At 38.4% G+C, this 24454-nt stretch overlaps 1 protein-coding gene and 1 long non-coding RNA gene across 8 annotated transcripts in view; one reads left to right on the top strand and one right to left on the bottom strand.

Moving 5' to 3' along the window:
* Window positions 1-15946, bottom strand: part of LOC143665031 (uncharacterized) — an 82955-nt gene extending 67009 nt beyond the window's left edge. The window contains exons 1-2 of the long non-coding RNA XR_013166714.1: window positions 15816-15946; window positions 11127-11262 (exon numbers count right to left, since the gene is read on the bottom strand). This is a non-coding gene — a long non-coding RNA (uncharacterized LOC143665031). The remainder of the gene's footprint in view (window positions 1-11126; window positions 11263-15815) is intronic.
* Window positions 1-24454, top strand: part of SIL1 (SIL1 nucleotide exchange factor) — a 397180-nt gene that overhangs the window by 295680 nt on the left and 77046 nt on the right. For all 7 annotated transcript variants that reach the window (XM_077138607.1, XM_077138608.1, XM_077138602.1 and 4 more), the window contains one exon: window positions 10462-10583. In XM_077138607.1, the coding sequence (XP_076994722.1) occupies window positions 10462-10583 (122 nt within the window). The remainder of the gene's footprint in view (window positions 1-10461; window positions 10584-24454) is intronic.

Here is a 24454-nt window from a genome sequence, read left to right as displayed (position 1 = left end):
ATTGATTTGGGTGTCCCTAAAGTTTGACATGGTATCTGGGGATTCCCTGATGGTAAGGTTTAATAGTTCCATATTCTTTCTCACATCCCTCAGAGGACTTTGCCAATAGTTTTTGATTATCTGCTTAATATACTCAAGGATATAACCAGGCACTATGATAATCTATGCAGGATTAAAGGATTTCTTTCTTATTTTGTGCTCCCTGTATTTCAGTTGTTCAAATGATCTATACAGATAGGTTGAATTAGATTATGCACTACAGAAAATTTCAATTCCAGACCAAATAAACCTGTCTTCCATTGGACTCAAAGAGTATGTGTGGTTCTAAAATACAGACACTGTCTTCCTTACCTCAGTGTTCTGAATTACTTTAACCCCAACCTGTTCAGCTTCGTTTTTATCGCTAAATACCAGGTTATATATATAAAACAGCCTCTCAAAATCCAGAAATAATAATCACCACTCTGGACTTAAAGGGTCTGCTCTAAAAGTTTATAATCTACGCCCCTGTTTTGTTATACACATTTTCTGAAGGTGACCATACCATTCTATTCGATTTTTTTTTTCTCATGGGCAAGCACCCAAAATTGAACCCAGTTCTCTGGCGTGGCCGGTGAGAAATCTGCCTGCTGAGCCACCATGGCTTGCCCCATTCTTGTTCTTTTGTTTCTGGTTTATTTTGTCTCACCAAATGTCCCACATGTTCATTCACATCTTTGCATGCCTCATGGCTTTGTTCCTTTTTGTAGTAGCACAATCTTCATTCATGAGTATACACCATCGTTTGCAAACCTACTTCTCTTGTCAGTGCATTTTCAGCCACCTGCATTCATTGGGCATCATGTAGAGGGCCCAAAGTCCACAGTCAATCAACATTCTCAATTTTAGATAATTTCTTTGTTCCCAAGAGAAAGAAAACCAATAAACACACCCTCGCCAAATAGAAAATCTAAACAACCTCTTAACTATTGTCCCTCACCCCATTATTTACCTCTGCTGTTCCTGTGTTAGTGCTGATGGTTTCCTTTTAACGTCATGAGCTATGTTCGCTCATAGTATGCAATAGCAGTTTTCCCCCTGTACCCTGGACTTAAACACTTTTTGTACAAGAATCATGTCTTTGAAGTAATTCTTGTGAGAACTAATTCATATTTCCAGTGTTAATCAGTGAGGCACGTAGGTCTATACAATCCCATTCAATCTTGTTCATCTTTGATATGGTAATATTACTTATAGACCCACTAAAGAACCACCTTCACTTCTATCTACTCCCTTACATTGGAGTTCAACCTCATTAGCTAATGGTCCCCCCATCTCTAGCTTTTATATATCTCTAAGTCCCCTATATTTTGTAATAAAAGCCTCTGCTGATGCCTTTGTGCTGGTCATAAAAATGGAATCATACAGTATCTATCCTTTTGTGTCTGGCTAATTTCACTCAGCATTATGTCCTCAAGACTCATCCATCTTGTCATGTGCTTCAGGACGTCGTTTTGTCTTACTGCTGCATGATATTTCATCGCATGTGTATCCCACATTTTGTTGATTCACTCCTCTGTTATATGGGCATTTGGTTTGTTTCCATCTTTTGACGATTGTGAATAATGCTGCTATGAACATCAGTATGCAAATGTTTGTTTCTGTCATTGCTTTCAGCTCTTCTGGGTATATACCAAGTAGTGCTATTGCTGGATCATAGGGCAACTTGATATTTAGTTTCCTAAGGAACTGCCAAACAGTCTTCCATAATGGCTGCACCATTATGCATTTCTACCAGCAGTGCATAAGTGTCCCAGTTTCTCCACACCCTCTCCACCATGTATAGTTTCCTGTTTGTTTAATAGCAGCCATTCTTATAGGTGTGAAGTGGTATCTCATTGTAGTCTTTATCTGTATTTCCCTTATAGCCAGTGAAAATGAGCATCTCTTCATGTGCTTTTGAGCCATCTGTATTTGCTTTTCAGAAAAATGCCTATTCATATCTTTAGCCCTTTTTATAATTGGGGTGTTTGTTCTTTTGTTGTTGAGTTTTGTGATTTCTTTGTATATACGGAAATCAAACCTTTGTCTGATATGTGATTTCCAAATATTTTCTCCTATTTAGTTGGCTGTCTCTTCACCTTTTTGACAAAGTCTTTTGAGGTGCAGAAGCATTTGATTTTGTGGAGTTTCCGTTTATCTATTTTTTTCTTTTGTTGCTTGTGCTTTGAGTGTAAACTTTAGAAAGCTGCCTCCTATTACTAGGTGTTGAAGATGTTTCCCTACATTTTCTTCTAGAAGCTTTATGGTGCTAGTTCTTATATTTAAGTGTTTGATCCACTTTGACTTAGTTTTTGGGTAGGGTGTAAGATAGGAGTCCTCTTTCATTCTTTTGGCTATCAATATCCAGTTCTTCCATGCCCAGTTATTGAAAAGACTATTTTGTCCCAGTTCAGAGGATATGGGGGCCTTGTCAAGAATCAGTTGACTATAGATTTGGTAGTCCATTTCTGCACTCTTGATTCGATTCCATTGGTCAGTGCTTCTATTTTTGTGCCAGTACCATCCTGTTTTGACCATGTGTATAGAAATGTTACTGATTTTTGCACATTAATTTTATGTCCTTTGCTGAATTTGTTTATTAGCTCAAGTAACTTTGCTGTAGATCTCTCAGTATCTTCCAAGTATAATATCATATCATCTGCAAATAATGAGAGTTTTACTTCTGCCTTTGCAATTTGGATACCTTTTATTTCTTTGTCCTGCCTGACTGCTCTAGCTAGAACTTCTAGTACAACATCGAATAGTAGTGGTGACAGTGGGCATCCTTGTCTTGTTCCTGATCTTAGAGGGAAAGCTTTCAGTCTCTCTCCATTGAGTACGATGCTGGCTATCAGTTTTTCATATATTCCCTTTATCATATTGAGGTAGCTATCTTTGATTCCTATCTTTTGGAGTGTTTTTTTTTTAATCAGAAAAGGATGCTGAATTTTGCCAAATGCTTTTTCAGCATCAATTGAGATGATCATATGATTTTTCCCTTTTGGTTTGTTTATGTGCTATATTACATTAATTGATTTTCTTGTGTTGAACCATCCTTGCATCCCTGGTATAAACTCCACTTGGTCGTGGTATATAATTCTTTTAATGTGTTGTTGGATTTGATTTGCTAATATTTTATTGAAAATTTTTGCATCTATGTTCTTTAGGGTAATTGACCTGTAGTTTTCCCTTCGTATAGCATCTGTACCTAGTTTTGGTGTTAAAATGATATTAGCTTCATAAAATGAGTTAGGTAGACTTCCTTTTTCCTTAATATTTTGGAAAAGTTTGAGCAGGATTTGTGTTAGTTCTTTTTGGAATGTTTGATAAAATTCACCTGTGAAGCCGTGTGGCCCTGGCTTTTTTTTTCTTTGTAGAAAGATTTTTGATGACTGATTGAATGTCTTTACATGTGATTGGTTTGTTGAGATCTTCTATTTCTTTCTGAATCAGTGTGGCTTGTTTGTGTGTTTCCAGGAATTTGTCCATTTCGTCTAAGTTGTCTGGTTTGTTGGCATATAGTTATTCGTAGTATCCTCTTCTGATTTCTTTTATTTCTTCAGGGTCTGTGGTAATGCACCACTTCTCATTTCTGATTTTATTTATTTGCATCCTCTCTCTCTTTTTCTTTGTCAGCCTTGCTAGTGTCCAATCAATTTTATTGATTTTCTCAAAGGACCAACTTTTGGTTTTATTGATGCTTTCGATTTTTCTTTTGTTCTCCCATTCGTTTATCTCTGCTTCGATCTTTTTCATTTCTCTTCTTCTATTTGCTTTGGGGTTAGTTTGCTGTTCTTTTCAATTTCCTCCAGGTGTGCTGTTAAGTCCTCAAGTTTTTCTCTTTCTTGTTTTTTAATATAGGCATTTAAGGCATTAAATTTCCCCCTCAGCACAGCCTTTGCCACATCTCATAAGTTCTTATAAGTTGTATCCTCATTTTCATTCGTCTCCAGATAGCCCTGTCTCTAACAATTTGTTCTTTAACCCACTGGTTGTTTACGATTGTGTTATTTAATCTCCATATATTTGTGAATGTTCTTCTTTGGTGGTTATTGAGATCCAGCTTCATCCCATGGTGATGAGAGAAAGTGCTTTGAATAATTTCAGTGTTTTTAAATTCATAAAGACCTGTTTTGTGTTCCAGATGTGTTCTATCTTGGAGAATGTTCCAAAAGCACTAGAGAAGAATGTCCTTGTGAATATGTCTGTTAGGTCTAATTCATTTATCAAGTTATTTAACTTCTCTATTTCCTTGTTGATCTTCTGTGTGTTCTATCTATAGAAGAGAGTGGTGTATTGAAGTCTCTTACTATTGTTGTTGAAGCATCTATCGTTCCCTTCAGTTTTGCCAATGTCTGTTTCATGTACTTTGGAGCGCCTTGATTGGGAGCATAAAGATTTATGATTGTTATATCTTCTTGGTGAATTGACCCTTTAATTAGGATATAGTGTCCTTCTTTGTCTCTTATGATGTCTTTACACTTAAATTCTATTTTATCCAATAGTAGTATAGCTATTCCTGCTTCCTTTGGTTACAAACTTGCATGGAAAATTGTTTTCCATCCTTTCATTTTCAATCTATTTGTATCCTTTTGTCTAAAATGAGCAGCATATAGTTGGATTATGTTTCTTAATCCATTCTGCTAATCTGTATCTTTTAATTTATATATTTAGTCTGTTGACATTAAAAATTATTACTGAAAAGGGGTTTCTTGAATCCACCATCTTATCTTTTTATTTTACTTGTCATATCCTACATTCTTTTCCCTCTTTCTTTTTGTATTCTTTGAATTACCGTTAGTGATTCCTGGACCATGCACGCCCCCCCCCCCCCAAAGAACATTAAATTACCCTTAGTGGTACTCTTCAATTCTGTGCCCTCCTCCAGACTTCCTTCTCGTGTCTTTTTCTCAGACTTCCTTCTCGTGTCTTTTTCTTTTTCAGTCAGCAGAAATCCTTTTTGTATTTCTTGTAGGGCCGGTCTCTTGTTGACAGATTCTTTCAGGACTTCTTTGTCTGTGAAAACTTTAATCTCTCCCTCAGTTTTGAAGGACAATTTGGTGGGATACAAAATTCTTGGCTGGAAGTCTCTTTCAGGATCTTGAATATATCATACCACTGCCTTCTCACCTCCAGGATGCTAGTTGAGTAGTCTGAACTCAGTCTTATTTGGTTTCCGTTGTATGTAGTAGATTGTTTTTTTCTTGCTGCTTTCAGGATTTTCTACTTTTGTTCAACATTTGACAGACTGATTAGTATGTGTCTTGGGGAAAGCCTATTTGGATTTATTCTGTTTGGAATTCATTGGGCTTCTTGACTTGTATATTTATGACCTTTATGAGGATTGGGAAGTTTTCCCCCATTATATCCTCAACTACTCTTTCTAGCCCTTTACTCCTCTCTTCTTCTTGGACTCTCTTCTCCTTCTGAGACACCAGTGATTCTTATTTTGTATGCTTTGTTTTGTCTATCATTTCCTTGAGATCCAATTCAGATTTTTTCATCTTTTGCCATTTGCTGTTTTGAGTCTTCGAAGTCAGTAATCCTGTCCCCTAACATCACTTATTCTTTCTTCTGTCTCTTCAAATCTGGTGTGGTGTCCCTCTAGTATGTTTTTTATTTGGTCAACAGAGTCTTTAATCTCTGTGATATCTGCTATTTTAAAATTTATTCTTTCAAGTTCCTCTTTATGCTCTTCTATTGCCTTCTTGATCTCTTTTATGTCATTTGCTGTTCCACTTATTTTATTAAGTAGAGTTGTATGAGCATCTTTGATTAGTTGTTCCAACGTCTGTGTCTCCTCTGGTGTTTTAATTTGGTCATTAGGCAGGGCTATATCTGTCTGCATTTTGATATGCTTAGTGATCTTCTGCTTTCTTCAGTGGCATGTAAATATCTTGATTGATTTACTTTGGCAGTTGATTTCTTTCAGTAATCTAAGGCCTTGTATCTGCAGATGGTTATACAGCAGCGAGTAGGGTACGAGGTGCAGCACTCAGTGCGTTGATTTGTTTTGTGGCAGATATAAGTACAGGTTGGAAATGTTACGCTGATGCTTGTGAATGTGGGTTCCCAGTGGCCAGAGAGGATGTAGCTGAGCGGGTGCACGGGTCTGGGGGGGGCGTAACTCTGGTGTGCGCTGGTCTCAGGCATGGGGTCCTTTGTGCACATGCGTAGAGCTGTGGCAGCAAGTTGGTGTTATGTCTTCATGGATTGGGGGCTGATGTCTATTAATCCCATTTTATAACTGAGGAAAATGAGGCACAGATAGATTATATGACTGCCTAATGTCACGCAGCTAGTGAGTGGTAGAGCTATGATATGCAGCACAATCTGTCTGGCCATAAATCCTGTGCTCTTAAACATTTGGTCAGAACCCTGATGCCTTTCAAATGAAGGTCTAAAGGGAATAGGTGGAGCCAAGTAGAAATTACCAAGATAAGCCATTTATTCAGTGAATAAATTTGAGTGCTTGCTGAGTCTTATACAGTGTTCCAGACTCTTGAAATACATCTCTGAACAGAATTAGAGCTTACTTTGGAGCAGAGATAGACGGACAACATAACAAATAAGTAAATTATGAATATATTTGAAGGTGATAATTCCTATGGAAAAACAAGGTAGGGTTTGAGCCGGTTAAAGATTGGCTGTCTTGGGGAGGAGAAGGAACAGCGAGTACAAAAGCCTGAAGATGGGACTTCATCTGTAGTGTATTTGAAAAATTCTAAGTTGGTCCATGTTGGAGCTTAGAGGAGAAATAGAATGCAGCTCAGAGAGATAATAAGAGAAAATCATGGAGGGCCTTATATGACATGGCAAAGAGTGAAATTGGATATTATTGGAGTATGTTGAGAAAAATGATATGATCTGACTTACTTTAAAAGGATCCTTCTGGCTACTGTGCTGAGAATTAGAGTGGGGGGTGGTGAGCATGGATAGCAGCAGGGAAACCAGATAGGAGGCTATTACAGTAATACAGACTAGAGACGATGGCAGCCCAGGAAGGCTATGTAACCATAATCAAAGGCTTGTTTGAGATCCTTATCAGGACATGTATATCCTCAGCATCCTCTCATGCACAACAGCGTCCTTGTTCTCTATAAATGAGGCTAGAAGACAGCTTTCTTTCTTTAGGATTTTGCCAGTTTTTGTTGTGATGGAGGTTGAGTATGTACTGTATCTGCAGGAATTATGGGGCAACCTCTTCATCTTCTCTCTCTGCTTATTACTCTTGCTCAGACTCAAATAGCAGGACTGTGATCCTTTAAGGGAAAAAATGGATCTAGGTTCTTATTCCCTTTCCAGTCTTTCTTTCCAGGGTGAAAAGGAAAACAGCTTTTCCATTCTAGGTATTTAAAGAATTAAGGAGCACAGTGGTTATTGGCCAACTCAGTCTGCTCTGATCTTAGCTTTTATTTTAATTTTTTCCCATCTTAACATACTTGGAATGGATCTTCAGTTATCAGGTTTCTGTAGGATCTTGCTTTAGTTGCAACATGAAAGGTGAATATAACCCAAAAGCCTGTCATACCCATAAGGGAGTGAGTACACAGGAGGCTTAGACTGAAAGTGCCTCCAACAAAATACGTTTTTTCCTCTACATGCTCTCTAGTCACCTAGCAGGGTCATCTCTAAGATGATGTCCCATTCTGCTTTCATAGATACTGGGTGGGGTAAACAGTTTCTTGAACAGCACCAGGCTCAGCCTGAGATCAGCCCAGGAGCCAGTCCCCTGGTAGAGACCAAGCTTGCTCTGTTGGCAGACGGGTCATAAGTGTTCTGTGTCATTAGCCTTTTGTTTGGAATTGCAAGTCCCTTGACTTTGGCTGGTCTGTCAGGCTGTCATGCAGCAGTGTTAAATTGTGACTTCATAGGGGGATTGAAGAGGACGCAGCTCAACCTTGAGTTCCAGTTATGATAAGGAATTGGGATGATGATGTGCTGGTTTTAAGAAAGATAGGACATTTTTAGCTAGTAGCTTTGTCTTTCCCATTCCAGACTGGATGGAGATTTTGAGGAGCGTTGGGTTTCAAGGACCAGAACTAGGTCTGCCCTAAGATTCCTAACAGCCACGTTTGAATTATTAAACAGGATTTGTGAAAAGCAAAACCTTGCGTATGGAAAACAGTTTGTGAGTTATTTATGAGGAGCTGCCTCAGTCTGCCTGATCTACCCTGGAGCAGTGTATTTGCCTTCCTTCACATGACTCTTCAATTATTTACAACCATTTATCCTTTCTGGTTCCCATTCTTTCACTGTCTTGTGGTGTGCTGGTCCTTTCTTTTCTTCCTGTGCATTAATTGGCACAGGTCCCTTTCTGTCCCCTTCTTAATATGCTCTCTCTGCCTTGAATTCCTCTGTGCCTTCCCCACCCCATTGTGAAAGCAGCCTAGAAAAAGTTTTAGACCCAGTCTTAGATGGGTTGCTGTGGACCTGGCTCTGGTCACACTTTCTCCCATGTGATACTGGGCAGGGCCCAACTTTTGGAGCTAAGCTAAGTTTGTGCAGTGAACAGAAGAATTCTTTTCTTTCTCACCTCCAGTCAGATAAAAAACGAGTAAACATGTTGAAAGGGCTGAAGTGCTTATATAAATGCCAGCATTTATATTACACTGAATTATTGTTGTAGTAATAAACCAAGTCTAGAATAGAATCTCTGTGGCTCTGGGTTGTGTTGTTTTGGGGCTGACATAATGGCAATTGCTCTGCTTGGAATTCATACCAGCTTTGATTAGTGGCTGTCTCAGGTATGGATTGACAGCATTCTCAGCTATGGTTTTGTATCTGGAAAACCTAGAGGAAAGGCTATTAAAGGAAAGGCAGTGAATTCTTAGATTTTTAAAATTGGAGCATATGAGTAAGGAAGGCTCCATAAGTATTGCCTGTGATTATAGTCAGCAAAGTACCCAATTCGAAATCTCCTAGTTAGCTAGGTTGTGGCCCAATTTTCAATCTTCTTCATAAGGACTGATTAGGACAGAAAATTCACAACCTTGGGCTAAGGCCCCATGGCATAGCAGACTCCATACTGCCTTTACAAACCTGGACTGGTCATCTCAATGGGTCTGTGGTGCCAGGGTCCTTCCATTTTGTTGGCAAAGACATCTCACATTGCCTTTTTGACTCACAGTGGAATTTATTTCAGGAGTACTCTTTCTGATCAGATTCATTCATTCATTCAGTGATTAATTATTGAGCACTTAACTATGTGCTCAGCACTGTTCTAGTTGCTGGGCTTCAGCAGCTGGCAGCAGACCTAAACCCCTGCTTTGTGCAGTTTATATCAAAATGTATAAAAATGATTTTCCAAATAGTAAAAACAGGCTAAATCCACCCAAATATATTAGTTGTCATATACAATGGTGTCATCTCAAACTCATTTATTCTGTGAGAGTCCCCTTTCAGTTTGGAGGCAGAGGCAGGGATACAGTTAGATAGGAAACTTCTCTGTGGAATTTGGAGGGAAAAGGTAGGTAGAAGTCACACTGTTACTGAGCTCTAACTTCTTGAGATATCCTGGTATTTGTAGAGTGGATCAACATGCTGGTAAGAGGCACCTTTGTAGCAACAAGGGTATTTTTGAGGGAGCCTGTGTTCACCATGTGGGTAAAACGGAATCCAGTGTCCTTTTTGAGGAAGTTAGGCTCTTTTCATTCTAGGATACTCATGAAGCTTGGGGAATGCCATCTTCTAGAGAATAAAAGAGCGAGAGAGTCTAGACTGAAGACTTTGGACCTTAAATGATACCTTAGACCAGTGCTATTCAGTAGAACTTTCTGTGATGATGGCACTGTCCATCACAGTAGCCACTATCTACTTGTCAAAAGCCTTCGAGAAAGAGGCTTTTCTGAAGATCTTGTCACGAACGTTCTCAGATTCAGCTAACCTGAAAATGAATGAGGTGAGGATAAGGGAATAAAGAGTACTTTTGTTATTCTTCACAGCACTGTTCCAGCCCCCTATAACAGGGCCCCTTTTATAGTTCCTGGCTTTCATTTAAAAATCAGCTTTTTTTTCCTTTTTAAGTTTCTGCTACCTCTTCTGCCCCCATCAGAACTGGATGTTGACAGGAAGCATGGCACCGTTTAGTGATGCTGATGATGTCAGAGTCTTTGTATTAACAGCTTGTACTTTTTATGCTTTGTGACTCATTATAGTATTGGAATTTTCCAAAACATGTTTAGCATCAGCAATAGCTAGGTGCCATTCCCATTGATTCCCACGCAGGTGCTCATATCGGGTTAGAGGAATTAGAAGCTCTAAAATTTAAGCTTATTTAAAAATTTAGTTTGTTTTTGTAGGCTCTTTTCTGGTTATTCAGAAAGTCCACCACTGCTTTTAGCTTTGATTTTTAATTTATTTTTGGACAATCACCAAAAGAAAGTATGTAGGAAGACCTCTCCTTTCCTTGATGATTGTATTATACTAACTTTGTTGCAGATGGATAATGCACAGGACCTGCTTTCCTTTGGTGGCCTTCAAGTGGTGATCAATGGGCTGAACAGCACAGAACCCCTGGTGAAGGAGTATGCTGCATTTGTGCTGGGGGCTGCTTTTTCCAGGTGAGCAGCATAGTGGATGTCCCATTGACCAGGACAGTTTGGGTCGTTCTGGTGAAATCTAGCCTCTATCTTTGGCCTGATTGGCTGGGAATCAGATTACAGTTGAACTCCTGCATATCTCTCCCCACATTTCAGGGTAATCCCAAGAGAACTAGAGTAAGAATTTTATTCTTCCCTTATTCAAAGTGTATATGACCTTTTTACTCACGTTCTATATGGGCACTTAATAATACATTTTAAGTTACAGTCTGTTTTATTCAAAACTAATAAAATAGACCAAATAGATAGTGGGGAAGGAGGGGAATAAACTCTAGGAGTTGATCCTTGTGACAGTGAATCTGCATCTGTTGATGAATAAATGATAAATCTGACCAAATAGGGCCCATTGGGGTGACTGTGTCTTCCCCTGTTTTGGTTTGCTAAAGCTGCCAGAATGCAATATACCAGAAGTGGGTTGGCTTTTTCAAGGGGATTTATTAGTTTACATATTTACAGTTCCAAAGTCATGAAAATGTCCAAATTAAGGCATTGAGAGGAAGATACCTTCTCTGAGGAAAGGCTGCCAGCATCCAGGGTTCCTCTGTCACATGGCAAGACCTGTAGTGATGGCTGTTGATCCTTCTCTCCTGGGTTCTGGTTGCAATGGTTCTTTCTCTGTGTTTCTGTTTTTTATGCTCTCCTAAAAGAGTACAGTAAAAGATTAAGACCTACCGTGAATTGGGTTGGTCACATCTCAGTTGAAAAACAGCCTAACTAAAAGGTTCTACCCGCAATAGGTCTGTACCCACAGGATAGGATTAAAAGAACATGGCCTTGGGCAGGCCACGGTAGCTCAGTGGCAAAGTTCTACCTGCCATGCTGGAGACCTGGGTTCGATTCCTGGTGCCTGCCCATGTGAAAAAAAAGAACATGGCCTTTTCTGGGATACATAACAGCTCCATGTTACCACACCCTGGTTGTCTGGAACCAATTGACATGCAGTCTGGTTATCGTGCTATCGGTGTTGAAAGTTCTTTAGAATTTCAGTTAGCATGGTTGTACTAGAAGACTGATCAGGCAAGGGGAGTGGGGAGATAGTATCTCCAAAGAATAAATGCAGAAAGATATGTGGGCCCCATATCATTACACTCAGACTGAAAAGGTCAGGATGTCTTCATGCCACAGTTGGTTTATTGGAGCTCTGATACATCCAGTTAAAAAACAAATTTGCTCCTTGGATCATTTGTGCCTCTAAAATGGGAACCAGTATTTTGATTCCTGCTTCTAGAACATGGGTGATAGCTATTAGGGTTTGCCTTGTTTGGCTGCAGTGACCATAATGTTGCAGAGAAGGGCTATTCTGAATGTGTTCACTGATGGAGGCTTTGCTTGAAAAGATCTCTTTGCCTTTCATCCATGTTTATCTTTACTTAATCAGAAGCTCCAGTGCCCTCTTTTTCTGAAACACTCCAGCAACTTTTCTTAGCAAATTATTATTATTATTATTATTTGCATAGGCAGGCACCAGGAATCAAACCTGGGTCTCCAGCTTTTCTTAGCAAATTGAGAGACAGAGCTGGGGAGCCTAGAAGAATTGTTCCATGAGGAGAGGCTAAGAACACTGCAGACCTTTCTCTTCTTTGCTTCTTTCCGTGAACACTAACCTGCCTTGATCATCAAGCCTTGGCTGTCCTGTGGTTGTATTATTGACAGAAAAGGTTGGAGCCTCTAGGGTGTCTCCACCTTCCTTGGTATCACCTTCCAGTGCCAGAGCATTGCTCAGGAAGTCCAGAGAAATCTCCTCCTCTGCTGCTATTTAAAAGATAGATCTGAGAATTTGTTGTTGGTGGCTGCAGTTCCAGCCCTGGGGAAGTCCAGGGTCTTATCCTCATGAGGCTTTAGAGGCTTGAGAACGTACTGAGGCTTGCTTTTTGTTTCTCAAGCCAGAAAAGAACTGAATCAAACATTATCATCTCTCTTCAGACTCTTCTGGAAATTTTTTCCATAATTACAAGTATCTTCTTTCTGCCTTCATTCTGAACAAATTATCCTACTTATCCCTTGCCATTGCTTCTGGAAATACATTTCTTAGAGGAAATGGTTTAGCATCTTGATCTCACATCCTAGTTAAGGGGGCCAAACTAGATGATTTGATGTGCACATATTGGGCCTGCTTATTAAGCCATGACTCACCCAGGGGCTGTGCCAATACATGGCATTATAAAGACTTTTCTGTGATTGTATTAGTGTAAGACCATGTTAACATTTATGTAGCATCACTTAAATTTAAATAGAGATAAATATAAAATATTGCAATTTAGTATTTTGGTAGCAGGCAAACTGCTATATTCAAAATGTTCTAGCTGGGCTTTTGATGGCTCACTGGAGGGCTGTTACAGCGACAGCATGGTATGGTGCCAGAGCTTTTAGAAGCCAACAGCAGGCTCCTGAACATCATGAAAATGTCAAGATTTTATGCAAAGAGGAACTTGATTCAAGGTAAGAATATTTCTATGCAGAGTGACAGATTTGAGTGCTCTAGTCTTATATTTGTTATTCACCCTTGATTCCTTACATATTTGCTCTTTACCTCTCTACCCTCCCCCAACAAATGCATGTGTAAACACACACACACACACACACACACACACACACACACACACATACTTGCACACATACATAGTGGTTGAATGAGCTGCCTCTTTGTCAAGAGGACATTCAAGGGATAGTGAGCACCTTGGAACCATGGAGTCCCAGTGCTGTGGTGTTATCTAGAGGTCCTTCCTTCTAGCTTTATGCTTCTGAACAAGAATGCTGCCCAGTCCATCCAGATGTTTGAGTATTTGAGAGGACTAGGCAGACCACTGAACCTGGAGTCAGAAAATCTGAATCACATCCTATCTTTTCCTGGCCATGTACACATGGGCAAGTGCTTTCACCTTTCTAATAATAGGTATCCTGTGCATTTCATAAGATTGAGTGGGCATCAAGTAACATAATATACAAGTACTGTGAAAAAGGTTATAAAGCACCTGCCAACTATAAAATGGTACAGCATCATCATGGTGTCTCCTTTTTACTGAGACTTTTCACTGCAGGGAACTTCTTTCTGAAGTTGAACCTTAATCTTTTCTACACTGTAAATTTTTATCCTCATTTTCTCTCCTGCTAAGGTACTTTTGTTCTAACACATGTTTTTTGGTGCTAATCTTGCCACTTCATGTGGGCGTTTATTTGCCTTCCTGGGTTAATTGTTTAATAAGGCCTCTACACATATTTCTAAGGGTGAATTTCTTCCCTGGCATCAAATATGAAGCAGTTATTCTAAGTTTAAGAAGAATGTGTTGACATAACTGTAACTGACATGGCCACTGCATGTTACATGGCCACTGATACAAAGTTTGTTCTCTTATTTAAATATTATTCACACTTATTGATGGGTCTCTCATACACAGTTTCTGCAGTTTTTTGCCCGTGTACAAGGCAGACCAAGCCCTTGCTTAAGGAGATTTGGGGGTGGGCGCTAATGTTTTTAGCAACTTCATTGTCTCATGGTATCACTTAGTTTTTTTAAACCTTCTTTCTCCTTTTTCAAGTAGGTTATTTTTGTTGGCCTTTCTATGACCTGATTTCATCTCACAGTAGTACCTGTGTATGTCTGTCTGCAGTCTGATCTACCAGGAGTCTATGGAGTCCCAGACAAGTCACTTTTGTTTTTTTTTATAAGGGCAGTCTTAGCAAGGCCATGTGAATTTCAGAGGCCATGCAGCCTACTGTAATCTGGTTTGGTTTTATCTGTCACAGGTTTACCTGACTGTCTGTTTTTCTTTTCCCCTTTCATCTCTTTGTCCATAGACTTTACCTTTTCACAATCAAGAAACCAGTGTACCCACCCTAAGTAGCACTGGCTTTTGCTATTATTGTGCCTCTGCTTCAGTAACTTTTGGTCTCCTACACCCATCTTAGATAACTCATATTTTCATCTATATATGTACAACTTATTCTGCAGTTGCCTGGACTTGACTTATTCATTGTATGCAGTACATTTGTAACACAGTTTGCAGGGGCTAAGTCCTGTACAACAAGGGATGTACACATGTCATATGTCATCAATCATGGTGAAATTATTTTCCATTATGATGGATCCTTGGGACGAGGTTCTGTTCTATCCTCTCTCTCTCCTTGGCATCTTCCTGTATCTCCTTAGAAAATTTTGAGTTGCACACATCCCTTTTTAAAATGAATGTTCCATTCCTATTATCCCCATACCCCATGTTTCTTGGTTCTCTAGTTTCCTCTATGTGCTCTCCCTACTGGGGTCTTACCAATTTACTTTTAACCATTTGACCAGTGTCACATCACTATGTCCCATCTCTGATGTTGCCTCCAATTTCCAGGATACTTTCATAATGTATTATAGCTGTCCTCAGTGAATTATAGTGTTCATCTGCATCTTCTCCTCTCTGTTTTCCTGTTGGCTTTTGTGAGCTTGCTGGGGACCAATATTCTCAACTACATTCACCTTTGTCTTTACTTCTGTTATACACTTTATACCTCAAAACTATTCTCCATTTTTTCCAAGATCTCGTATTTTCTGACCACTTCCATTATGTCTTCACATATTCATCTTTCCTCTTAAATGTGCTGTTTGACCTTATGGTGCCCTTCAGTCTGTGTATACCTTCCCATTTTCCCCATCACCTCAGTGCTTCTCACTCTTTCCTTTCTCTAGATTCCTTCCTCTGAGCTCACAGATATACTCAGGTTGCCCAGTCACTGAACCCAGTCACGCCATCCACTTGTATTTTGCCTTCCCTTTACTTCCATACTTCTTGGAAGAGTATTAAAGAAAAGACAAAAAACAAAAAATGGAGTGAGTGGTGAGTACAATGATGGCACATGAGCATTATTTTAATCTTCTCAAAACCATTATCCCTCTAATCTGGTTTTTGTCCTGCCATTCCTGAAATTTTTCAAGAGTTCTTTGGCATCACTGACATCTCTGTAGCAATCAACAGTGTTTACCACTCCTTTCCTTTGGAAACTGCCTCTCAGTTGCCATGTCATTATTGTCTCTTGGTTCTCAGCTATCTCTAAGTGATTATTCTCTCTCTTTTTCCTTTTATGACAACATCATTTTCTTACTATTTTCTAGTTGTAACTATTCAGCAAGATTCTTCTGGCCTTTTACCTCATCTCTCTTTTCAGTTTTCCCCCAATGGTCCTATCTATTCCTATGGCTTCAAATCCTACCTCATTGTGGTTGACTCCAGTATCTACATTTAAGTTCAGCTTTTTTCTGAAAGTCCTGTCTTCCATTTCTACCAGACTTTCCAATTGTACCTCAAACTCAAGAGAAAGAAAAAGGAACTCATTTTTGTCTGTCTCACAATTAGATCCCCTCTCTCCACATTCTATTTTTATCTATTCTTGGCTCTGTGATTGTAATAGTCATCCAAGCTTAAAACTCTTGTGATATTCAAGTCTTCTTTCTCCCTTCACTTTCTTGTTCAGTTGGTGAATGAGTCTTGTGGATTTTTCCCCCCACTATTGTTGTCTACTAAACGATCATTCTCCTTTATTCTCCACTTTAATGAACCTGAATAGTTTGAGGGCAACAGCATGTTCAGGGAGAGTTCCCTCTGCCAGTTCTAGGAGATGAGCCATGATTTGTCTAAGTCAAGCATGATAATCCCATTCTCCGTAGCTAAAGATTGGTTTAGAGATAGGCATGTGATCCAGTTCTGACCAATGAGACATAGAGATGTTTGCTGAAGGAGTTTCTGGGAAATATTTTTTCTCCTTTTAAAAAGAGAGATAGCAAGGATACCATACTCACTTCTTCCTGCCTTGGCTGCACTTGTTTTGGAACTGCAGCAGCAGTCTTGGACCAGTGAGGTAAGAAACCTGAGAAGAAAGAGCCAACCAACTGACAAGGATAATAGAGGGGAAAGATAGGATGCTTGGCTCTTTGTGGTGTAGTTTCACCATTGTACTGATTCTCAAACTATTTCCAGACTTCTTGTTGTGAGAGATAATGATATGTACTTGTTTTTTCTAAACCAGTGTTAGTCATTATTCTGTTACTTGCTACTATAAACATCCATATTGATAACATTTCCAAAATCTCTCTGGGATCTTTTAATCTCCTTTGATATTTCCCTTTCTTTGTAGGATTCATCTTAATGTGTGATTATGTATTTGGTTGATGACTTGCTTATTGTTCTGTCCCCTATTAGTGCTAAGAGGACAGGATACTTTCTCTCTGTTAGTCTTGCTGTCTCCCTAGTATATAGCATAGAAGCTAATAGTGAGAGGCTGTTTAGGAAATAACTGTTGAATAAATAAATGAAGAAACAAAGGAATAAACTTGTAGCGAGGAAATAAAATGTTTTTCTGATAGCATGTGGTGGCTGCATGGAGAATTCTGTCTTTATTATTAATGTTGCAATAGTGGATGATTCAGATACTGTACCTTGACCCTATAAATTTGAGGTGATGGAAATGAGTGTGTAGCCCCATTGACTGTTGGCCCCGAAAGTAGATTAGAGATTAGGATAAGGTTAGATGTTGGAGATGCCAGCATTTGAATAAAAGTTCAAATGTGACCCTTAGGACTAGTTCTGCTCTCCTGACTGCAGTAGCTGATTTTTCTCCTGTACTCCCATGGTAACAGGGGAGGTGCTCAAACCATTTTGTAGCTGATAAATTGATTAGCATATTAACCAAAACTGGCCCAGGCGATTGGATAGGCCATAGCTCTTAAACTGCATTCAAAGTCTGATTACTTTTTCAAATGGCAATTAACAACAAGGGGAAAATGAGCTCTAAGCATGACTAGCTACCCTGAGTACTGCAGGAACCAAGACTTCATTCTGGGGAGGGAGAGACCACTTTGCTTAAGGAATTTTTCCCTTCATCATTTATTTGAATCTTTCTCTGTGACATTAACCTTCCTCTTCCACATCTTCTGTGTTGGCTGCCTTTGGATTTTTCTTTTTGACTCCCCCTTCTTAATTTCTTTCCTGCGTAACCCCAGCTTACAAAGTTGTTCCTTTATCTTCAACTTCATTAGCATCTGTTATCTGGACTCCTGAACTGACTGTTTATTACATCTATGTTTCTGCTGTACTTCAATTCTTTCCTCTGTGTCCCCAACAAAATTGGAAGCTTCTTGAGAGTGTAAGTTTGTGTACAAGTCGGTGGTACTCCCAGCGCTTTATAGAGGGTAGATTTCATGGGACTGCTTTGAGCATTTCACAGTACAAACATAATGGTCTAACACAAAAGCTGAAATCACCAAAAATATTTGGGAGGAAGGAACCCACACAGAACAAGGGAGTTTTTTTATTTTTTATACTTCAATTTTGTTTGATTTTTTTCTTCCGGTGAGTTTGTATAGTTTTTGTGATTTTAAAATTTAAGCAATAGGTAACAACAAATTAAAAACAGAGCAGAGACTTCTGTATCTAGCATATTGTGGTTTACATTTCCCAAGAAACTCTCTTGGTTCAGAATACCTGAAGATGCTGAATTAAATATTTAAACATCTCCTTAAATACTCAGTTCAGTTGGCAGGAAGCTAGTAGCTCACTGCTTTGCATAACTCCAAGTGAGATTCTTAATGTAGTGGTCCTGCAAGAAAGTGAGGGAAATCCTGAAGCCAAATACAATGGAAAGCACAAATCCTAAGAGATACAGAATACTGAAACTGACAGCTGTCCTAGGGCTATTTGTCATTCCCTAGTGACTAAGAGCTTTTGATTTCAACAGGCTTCATAATTTGGGAACCAGAAGGCAAAGCCTAGGGGGATTTAGAAAAATGAAAATCTGCCCCTAAAAAGGAGATGCTAAGAAAACATGGCTTTACCAATCAGGTCGGGATTAAGGTAATTCAGAATACAGGGTTAAGGAAGACTTTGCCTGTGTTTTAGAATTTCACCTACTCTTTGAGACCAAAGGAAGAAAGTTTTATTTTGTCCAGAACCCAAATTTTCTGTCGTACATATTCTAACTCAACCTATCTGGATAGATCATTTGAACAATCCAAACACAGGGAGCCCAGAATAAGAATGATAGCCTTTAATCCTGAATAGTTTAATGTAATGCCTGGGTATGTCCCAGAGTATATTAAGCAGAAAATCAAAAAGTATTGGCAAAGTCCCTTGAGGGATGGGAGAAAAATTACAGAACTATTAAACTTTTACCATGGGGGATATGCTGGTACTGTACCAAACATTAGGGACACCCAAACCAATAGGCCAAGCCCTTGATCCTGAGGCTTGCTCTTGTGAGGCGTATGTATGTAGTGGAGAAGTTTAGCCTACCTATAGGTATGTCTAAGAGTCACCTCCGGAGGACCTCTTTTGTTGCTCAGATGTGGCCTGTCTCTGTCTAAGTCCAACTCTGCAAGTAAAACCATTGCCCTCCTCACTATATGGGACATGACATCCCGGTATGAAACTCTCCCTGGAGATGTGGAAGATAACTCCCAGGGATGATTCTGACCTGGCACTGGATCAACAATGCCATCCTGACAATAAGGGGGAAAAGAAGTGTGACAGATAAAGTGTCAGTCACTGAGAGATTTCAAATAGAGTAGAGAGGCTGCACTGGAGGTCACTCTTATACACGCTTCAGTTAGGCATTGCTGCCTATCATAACTTGCTGGACCCCAACCAGGGCCATTCCTGCCAATCCTAAAGAACACCTAGGGCATTATATGAGATTCTATAAAAGTTTCATGCATAAGGGTAACTTTCCAAAACCTACTACCTCCAGATAAGTCCCTGTACCAGATAAATCCTGAAATGCAGAGGGGGCAGCTTCTCTAGAACATAAACTAGTTACATCCCCCTATCCTATATTATTGACAGCCCCTTCCAACATGAAAAAGTTAGAATGACCATAGCCCAAATACCCATAAAGAGTGGGAGAAAGATCAAAGGTGATGGTGGAGTTATACAGAGAAGGTCAGGTTTAACTAATGAGTATGAGTGCTGAATCATTATGCTGATATTTCTTTTAGCCTTGGTACCTTAGAGCAGCTAGAAATAAAAACCTAAAATTGTAGAATTGTAAAAGAAAAGATAACATGGCTTTAAGTTAAAGGGAGAGAAATTCCCCAGAAAATTCCTCACCTAGGCTAGCCCTCGAGTATGTTTGGGCTAGAAATCACATTCCTTTTGTGAATTGAAACTCTCCAAGCTGAAAATTTAGTTTAAAATGGTCTGAACAAATACTAAATAGGAAAAGAAAATTTGCAACTTATATCATGGAGCATTGATATTCCTAATATGTAGAAAGAGTATCTAAAAATAGAGACTAAACACAAACAGCCCTATAGAAAAATGGGTTTGGACACACACAGTTCACAGAATAAAAGAAATGCAGGTGGCTTAACTATATGAAAAGATGCTCAGCTCCCCTTATAAGAAGAGAAAGTCCAATTAAAACTACACTGAGATACTGTTTCTCACCTATCAGGTTGGCAGAAGTCCAAAAGTTGACAGCATATCCTGTTGGTCAAGCTGTGGAAAAACAGGCTGTCATACATTGCTGATAGTACTATAAAATGGTATAGCCCTTATGGGAGGAAATTTGGTAAAATTAGCTATATATTTAACCCTTTGAAATAATATTCCCATATCAAGAATTCTACCTATAAAATACATTGGCAAAAATATGAGAAGACATATGTATGCCCAAAGTTATTTGGTATACCACTATTTATAGTAGCAAAAGTCAAGAAACCGGCGGGCCGCGGTGGCTCAGCGGGCAAAGTGCTTGCCTGCTATGCCGGAGGACCTCGGTTCGATTCCCGGCCCCAGCCCATGTAACAAAAAACGGAAAAACAAAATACAATAAAACAAGAAAATGTTTAAAAGATGTTTCCCTTTCTTCCTTCCTTCCTTCCTTCTATCCTTCCTTCCTTCTCTCTGTCTTTCCTTAAAAAAAAAAAAAAGTCAAGAAACCATCCAAATATCCATCAGTAGAGAACTGATTATATAAAGTATGTAATCTATTCCATGGACTTCTGTATGGCTATAGAAAGGATTAAATAGTGATTTCTATATGCTAATTGTATATTTCCAAAGTGATATGTTGCAGGACATATTGGTAAATGAAATGGAAGGTGGGGAAAAGTATGGATAAAATCATGTGTATGTGTTTCTATTTTTTTAAAAAATTGAAAGGAAAAGGTTACTATTGTGATGTGACTTAGAAACCATGCAAATATTTTACATAATTTAAGAACAAAATTAAAAATTAAAAATCCATTTAAAATATCCATAAAAATCAAAAGCAAAGTGATACAATTGAATCTAATGGTCTATAGAATTGGTGGTATAATCATAAAGAGAGAAACTATTTCAAGTGATTATAAAATCTAGTAATTTGACTATACATCCCTAGTTGGATATATCCTAAGGACAAAAACCTAACTTTTTAGGAGTTTTACTGTTGGTCATGTGTTGGTATTGTTATTCTGAGACTATTTCCCAGAATATTGGGTATTGTTGGGATATTGTGGGTAACACAAATGAGTAATTATTCTGGTGTCTCTGAGAACGAGGATTTTCAGCATGAGAGAAGGGAGATACTGATGTAAAATCAGAGATTTTGAAAAATCTCTCATAGTCCCGAATTTAAGTTACAAGTATTAGTATAAATTCATGATGAATTTTATCTTTTAAAAAGTATAGTTTTGAACTCTGTCCATCGAAAAGTTCTAGGAAAAAAGACCAAGCCAATAACAATAAGCAATCCAGATTATATTTTCTAAATAACATTTCCTTCTAAAATAGCATTTTCCACTAAAAGGAATTGTGATTTCTAAGAGAAATGGCTGATTACAAGTTTGGAGTTAGAAATGTACAAGGTGATCCTGGAATATCTTGCCATAATAGAAATCAAGGAAGCTATCAAAGAATACTAGGGTCTTGTGAAAAGAACTTGGGAATCAACTTGAAGAGGTACCCATTGACCCAATATGGAACAGTTTGTGCTTCAAGGATACTAACTGCAATGAATCAAAATACATCCCTGATTCATCATGATACTTTAAAAAGAGGGGGAAAAAATCTCATTGGTCAGCTTTGGAGGATATTACGGAAGCAACTCATTATAATCAAAAGGAATAAATAAATGAAAACAATCTAGCATTTATCTTACCTTTCCAATATATAATGAACTTCAGAACAACCAAATAGTTGATGAAGAGAAGCTTATCTTTACAGATATATTGCTTCTAAAAAAGAGTGAATTTATTAAAATATAACCATTTCCCTAATGAGTTAGTGAATCCAGACGTTCATCATCGGTGCTGCTAATATTACAAAAAGAAAGGCAATGAAACATTATGTACCTGTAGTGGATGATGTGGTGCGTTTCGAGATACCCATTTAGGACCAAGGCATTTATTCCCTTAGTTCTCACTACTTAGGGCTCATGGCTGAATTCCTCCAAGAATTAATCCAGAAGGAAGCTGCCTTGCCAAAGTTATGCCCCCTTCCTGGGGGCTGCTGTACAAAGTGATGCAGTGCGGGGGTTCAAAGGACATCCATCCTAGCCTCAAAGATAATTCTGAAGAACCATCCCCACTCTAGAGCTCCCTGTGGGATCATTTGAGACCTGTGTTACAACTGCCTGATTCTGCTTCCCTTATCCCTCATAGATATTGTTCTCAAGAGCACTTCCCAGTAAACCTCCTGCCTGCATTTCTCAAAGTCTGTTTTCTGGAGAACCAGACTCTGACAGGCTTGTTGATAAAGATATACAACACTCTACCATCCATGAAGTAGTCTTGATAGATAGAAAATCAAATGTGAATGTGACCAAGCTTCTAGATCTGACTAGCAATTAGAAGGAAGTATTTGGAACAGGGGATATGTTAAACATAGCAGACATGCAATCAGTGAAATCCCAACTGTGGGAAACTGTAGGACAAAGTGTTTGATTTTTGCGACAAATAAGTTTCAAGAAAAAATAGAGGGAATGAAGCCCATACATTAAGAGATATTTAGGTTAAAAAAGAAAAAAGATATGTAGGTTAAATATCTACCAATTACAATGTATTTGAATTCTGATCAAAACAGCAACCTGTGTATAATATGTATACATACACACATATATGAGATAATAGGACATATATGAGATAATAGGAGAACTTTAAACATTTAAGTACATATTAAATATTTAATAATGTTAGAGAATTTGTATTAACAATTTTTAATGTGATAATGGTATGGTGGTTATGTTTTTTAAATTTTATGAAGAAAATGATAGCATATCTGAGTTTTTCTTTTTACTTCTCTGGAGGGGGTTGTGTGAGTAAGTGGGGTTATAGGTGAAATAAGATGACCATAACTTTGTAAATTTTAAAGCTGAGTGAGAGTCTGTAGAGGATTATTGTACAATTCTCTACTTGTATATTTACTGAAATGTCCATAATAAATTGGCTTTGTAATGCAAGTCTAAGTTGGTAGTGTTTTCAGGTTACTAGCAGAAGTGTATATAAACCCTCTTTGTAGGAACATATCTTAGAGCCATGACTCAAAACATTTCCCCACCCCCCAAAAATTTCACTTGATCATGAGTTCACAAACACACCAAGAAATAAGGTACCATGAATGAAAGTCAGCAGAAACATGATAATCAGACCTGCAAAAACTGCAGGCAGTAAAATTCTGAGGGTGCAGAATATAAAGTAATTAATTTAATATATTTTTTTAAATAAAAGTTTTTATCAAAAGAAAAAGCAAAGAACAAAATCCTATGAAAATGACAATGACCAGAAAGATTTTTAAAGTCAAAATAGAACTTGTGAAAAAGGAAAATATAATAGTTGCAAGTAGAAATGCAGTAAACAATGTAAGCAGCTGGTCAGGCACAGTTGATGAGTGATTTAGCACACTGGGATATAGAATTGAAGAAATTATCCAGAGTTCAACAGAGACAGAAATGGAAGAATGAAAAGCAAATAAAGAGATTGAGGCATGGAAGGATAGAATGAGAAGGTCTAACATTCTAACCAGAGTTCCAGGGGGTTGATAAAGCAAAGAGAATGTCGAAGAGGCTATATTTACAGAGATTTGGTTGAAAATTTTCCAAAATTGATGAAGGACATAAATTCTGATTCAGGAAGCCCCTTGATTCCCAAGATAGGATCATAAAAACAGCCAGAGAAAAGCCGGATTAGCTACAAAGTACCAGGTTTGGTACTTGGCTAAAAGAAGGAAAGCAGTTTTACCATTGGTATTTTTTTTGCCAGTTGTTTGACATGGGGAGTAGGCTCTGGTGTTCCTCTTCATTAGTTCTAAGCAGTAGTTTCCCATTGTGGTTCCCTTGCCTGCCATTTTTCTCCTAATTCCATGTGTACACTGTTAAGACTTTAAGAAAGAAGCCACCAAGTTCTGCAAACTTGAAGGCACTTCAGGTCTTCAGTTTCTCGTTAAATGCCTGTTCATGGGCTGGGTTATTGGAAAGAGAATAATTCATCTCTTTTGCAAAGAGAAAGTAAACTATTGAATCTGATAGGGAGGCAGGCAGCATGGCTTTACTGTTTCATTTCTACTTTTTTATTCTTTCCACTAGGCCCCAGTTTCTCCTTCTCTCTGTTTTTTTTTTTTTAATTTTATTAGTTTTGCAGAGAATATATTAGTTTTGCATACTACACCTGCTGTACATAAACTGTTTGTCACCTAATACTATGTCAGTGATGTCTTCATATATCAATAAATATAGATTGCCATTTCCGTTATTAATGTTATGTAATGGTCCTCTTGGTTGGGTGCACCACACTTTGTCATTTGCCTATTGATAAATATTAGGTCATTCCAATTTTTTCCTTATTACAAGCACTTATTCATGTATCTTTTGCACACTTTTTT

This window comes from Tamandua tetradactyla, chromosome 20, assembly GCF_023851605.1.
Source record: "Tamandua tetradactyla isolate mTamTet1 chromosome 20, mTamTet1.pri, whole genome shotgun sequence".
Classification (NCBI taxonomy): Eukaryota; Metazoa; Chordata; class Mammalia; order Pilosa; family Myrmecophagidae; genus Tamandua; species Tamandua tetradactyla.
The sequence above is the reverse complement of the archived record's forward strand: the minus strand, read 5'-3'. Positions and strand labels throughout refer to the sequence as shown.